At 32.4% G+C, this 3,392-nt stretch overlaps 1 protein-coding gene across 1 annotated transcript; it reads right to left on the bottom strand.

Moving 5' to 3' along the window:
• Positions 1-238: 238 nt before the first annotated feature.
• LOC105788456 (PLASMODESMATA CALLOSE-BINDING PROTEIN 2) lies at positions 239-3,012 on the bottom strand. Its single transcript, XM_012615365.2, has 4 exons — positions 2,672-3,012; positions 1,682-1,921; positions 1,550-1,583; positions 239-769 (listed from the first exon to the last, which is right to left on the bottom strand). Exons 1-4 carry the CDS (start codon positions 2,724-2,726, stop codon positions 502-504), a joined length of 597 nt encoding a protein of 198 aa, XP_012470819.1. The 5' UTR covers positions 2,727-3,012; the 3' UTR covers positions 239-501.
• Positions 3,013-3,392: the final 380 nt, after the last annotated feature.

Raw genomic sequence — 3,392 nt, 5'->3', positions numbered from 1 at the left:
TTTAATCTCACAATTTTACTATTTCAATCAAAACCACGTAATTATTATATTGCTACATAAATTTCCCAGTTAAATCATATCTAATAATCTAATTTTTTATAATTAAATAAATATTCAGACCCAACCGACTGTTCATTAAAATTTTAACCCATAAAAGATATAAATTTTAGAAATAATAATAACCCTACCCGTTACTTTCCAAGCAAGCTTCTCGATTTGTGATTAAAACAAGAACAAATGGAGAAATTACTACTGCCAATTACTGATAAGAGGATGATTTTGTAGTGCCAAATCCTCCTAAAAATAACAATTTCCATTTAAATGTACATAAAACCTAGATAACCAAAATTCCATACCCATAAAAGTCATGCTTTTAAAATGATTAAAATCCATAACCAAAAAAAAAACCCTTAGCAAACATGTTCTTATAGATCAACAACACCATACACTAGAAGAGAACAAGACTGAATGACCAGAAAACATGCTCCCTTGTAACTTCTTTTAACCCCACAATAACATCAATCCTGAAATCAAGAGGGTTGCATAGGAAGAGAAGCAGTATTGCAGCCTAAATCCTCCATCAGTACTGTAATCTGGGTTGATCCCAGTTCCGGACGGGCCTAAGCCGTTACCAACTCCTCCCAATATTCCGGTAGGTGTTGTCGAACCAAATGGTGTTGTGCTTGTTGGGGTGTTGTTGATTGGGTTCACGGACGAGGGTGTGGTGGATGACGGTGTAGTTGTTGGTGTTGTGGTGGTGCCTGCGGTACTGATTCAATAAAATAAAATAAAAACCCACCCCACTACAATTGACAATTCATACAACCAATGGTACAGAACATGTTTCACAAGCTATATAGACAAAACATGGATAGAAATCTCGAATTCAGGTACGAGTGTCTGAACAATAGAATTTTAACATTGGTGTATTCAATTCTTTAGAATTTATTTCATGTAATTAAAAAACCATATCACACTCATACTTTTGTTTCCAGTTCTCATAAATTTGGACGAAAAAGCAATAATCCCTTTTATCCAAAAATAGAAAGTTGAATGCTCATATAAGGCACGTCAAATAACAATCTCAATAACATAAAGTGATCTTTACTTTCTCGTTCAAACCTTTGTTACTCCTTAGGTGGTGGTGGTCCTACTTTGATTAAAAAAAAAAAAACCCCCCCTTTACATTAAATATTTGACTGTGGACCAACATTATATTAATATTTCATGGCCCACATGTCCAACCATCCTACCGTTGCTAACTTCGATTCAAAACTTTGATCAATGCTTTTAACAGTCCAAAATACAACGTGTGTTCCATTTTTTAAACTTCCCTTCATATATTTTTAAAAGATTATACTCAATGTGCATTGGTACATATTTGTATTATTTAAAGTATATTTTTGGCATTTTAATCATTTTAAAAATATTCAAGAAGAATGATTATATAAGCACTTTCAAAAAATTTTAATTTTAATTTAATTATTTAACTACCTCATTCTTGTTATTTCAAATGAAAAAGAAACAAGTAGAGACAGTAGTAGGATACCTGGCACTAGATGGGAAAGCACAACCAGTGTAGCCTGTGAATTACCAAGGCAAATAAATTAATTAAAATAAGTAAATTTGGGGTTTTTTTTTTTAACTGCCATGGTAAATGGAGAAAAAGTCGGGGAATTACTGGGGTCAGCGGTGGTAACGGTAGCAGTGCCGGAAAAATCACAAGTGCCTTGAGCTTGGCCTTTTCTTTGGAAGTAACTGTTAACGGCGTAACTGCAATGAGCCTTAACAGTGTCGGGGTTAAAACAGGATCCCTTCAAGTGGATAGGGTTACAGTCGGCGCCTGCACCACATGCATAGTCCAGTGTCTTCTGCAATACTGTATCACTTACACCATCTTTGCATATACACCAGTTGCCACCTGTTCATTTCCACATCACACGTTTTTTCTCAATTTTATGTTTCCAATATTTTTTAATAATTTAAAATTACATTCATTTTTTTTTAACAAACGTGGGGTAATTATGTAATTTAAAATTTTATATAATATTATTATAAAAAAACATATTTCTTCTATAGAAAAACAAAGTGATGCAGTTCTTTAAAACTACCATTTCCTTAATAAATCACTTTTCTTTTAATGATCGCTCATTTTTCTTTTTGAACATAAATAATCACTCATTTTAAAATATAATATTTCTACATAAAATATATATTTTTCCAACATTACCCTTTTAGTATAGATTATAAGAATGTTATTATTAAATGTGATAATAGAGAATTTTATTTACCATTTCTAATGTGTATTTGATGGAATATTGAACTTGTAGAATGTTTTTATGGCATCTCTGTTATCAACAAAAAAAACTCACATTTTTTCAGTGATGGGAAGAGAGAAGAAAATAACAGAAAAATGACTTTATTATTTTTCCTTTTTTATAAATAAGGAGTAAAATAGTGAAATCTGAAGCTGGAAAAGGAAATGTGTTGTTTGGAAATCAAAAAAACAAGAAAACAAAAGCATGAAGATTCAACAAAAGGTATTTTTAATGATTTAAGTTATATTTTGAGGTTCCATTAAAAAGTATCCAAAAGGCAAAAAAGACAAAAGGAGATGATAAGATCTACAAACAGAGAAAACAAAATGGCTTTTTACAAGGAAAGAGCTTACTTGAGCGGCCAGTGATGGCGGCCAGGATGAGCAGCGGGAGCACTAAAGCAGCCATGGTTGAAGAGCAAAACTCAAAAGGGTGTGAATAAGAAACTGAAAAAGCTTGAAGCAAGACAACAATGGCGAAGCTCTGCAACTGCAACGTCTGGGAGAGAAAAAGAAAAGAAATGAAAGAGAGAGAGTATGGGGCAGTGAGTGTGAGAGAGAAAGGAGGGTTTAAAATTTTGATAATATGGACAAGAGAAATAAAAACATGTACAGAGATTTTGAAGGTGGGATGAAGATGGCCTGTCGGCTACTCACTGTTTTATTTAAATTGATTTATTATTTTTATTTAAACTCTTCACTGTGTAAATTTGATGGCGTGGGGAGTTGAGCCTTTGAGCAAAACAAAAGCTTTTTTGGGTTTGCTGAGAATTGTTTGACAGCAGAATCCCACCCAAGTTGAGTTGATCTAACTTTACACAGATTGGAGGGCTTTTTTTTTGTAATACATTTGTCCATGCCTAAATTCAATTTTAGTGATTTTATGTTTGTTTTCTTTACTAAAATTATTCTGATTATCAGTTGTTAATGTTATCATTCCACATAAAAATTTAGAGTTAGAAGTCGGCTTTTTCCTCAAATAATTTGGAAAATTTTAATTATCGAAATGATCTATACATGAGAACCTTAAATCGGTACGGTTAATAATTTAGGATGGCCACAATACATTTATTTC

The sequence above is a fragment of the Gossypium raimondii genome, chromosome 2, assembly GCF_025698545.1.
Source record: "Gossypium raimondii isolate GPD5lz chromosome 2, ASM2569854v1, whole genome shotgun sequence".
Taxonomy (NCBI): domain Eukaryota; kingdom Viridiplantae; phylum Streptophyta; class Magnoliopsida; order Malvales; family Malvaceae; genus Gossypium; species Gossypium raimondii.
The sequence above is the reverse complement of the archived record's forward strand: the minus strand, read 5'-3'. Positions and strand labels throughout refer to the sequence as shown.

Excerpts from the sequence above, each read along its gene's own strand:
- LOC105788456 (XM_012615365.2), bottom strand. The coding sequence starts at position 2,726 with ATGGCTGCTTTAGTGCTCCCGCTGCTCATCCTGGCCGCCATCACTGGC. Across the intron at positions 1,922-2,671 it reads CGCCATCACTGGCCGCTCAA|GTGGCAACTGGTGTATATGC; the intron begins GTAAGCTCTTTC and ends GGAAATGAACAG. Across the intron at positions 1,584-1,681 it reads CGTTACCACCGCTGACCCCA|GCTACACTGGTTGTGCTTTC; the intron begins GTAATTCCCCGA and ends GGTAATTCACAG.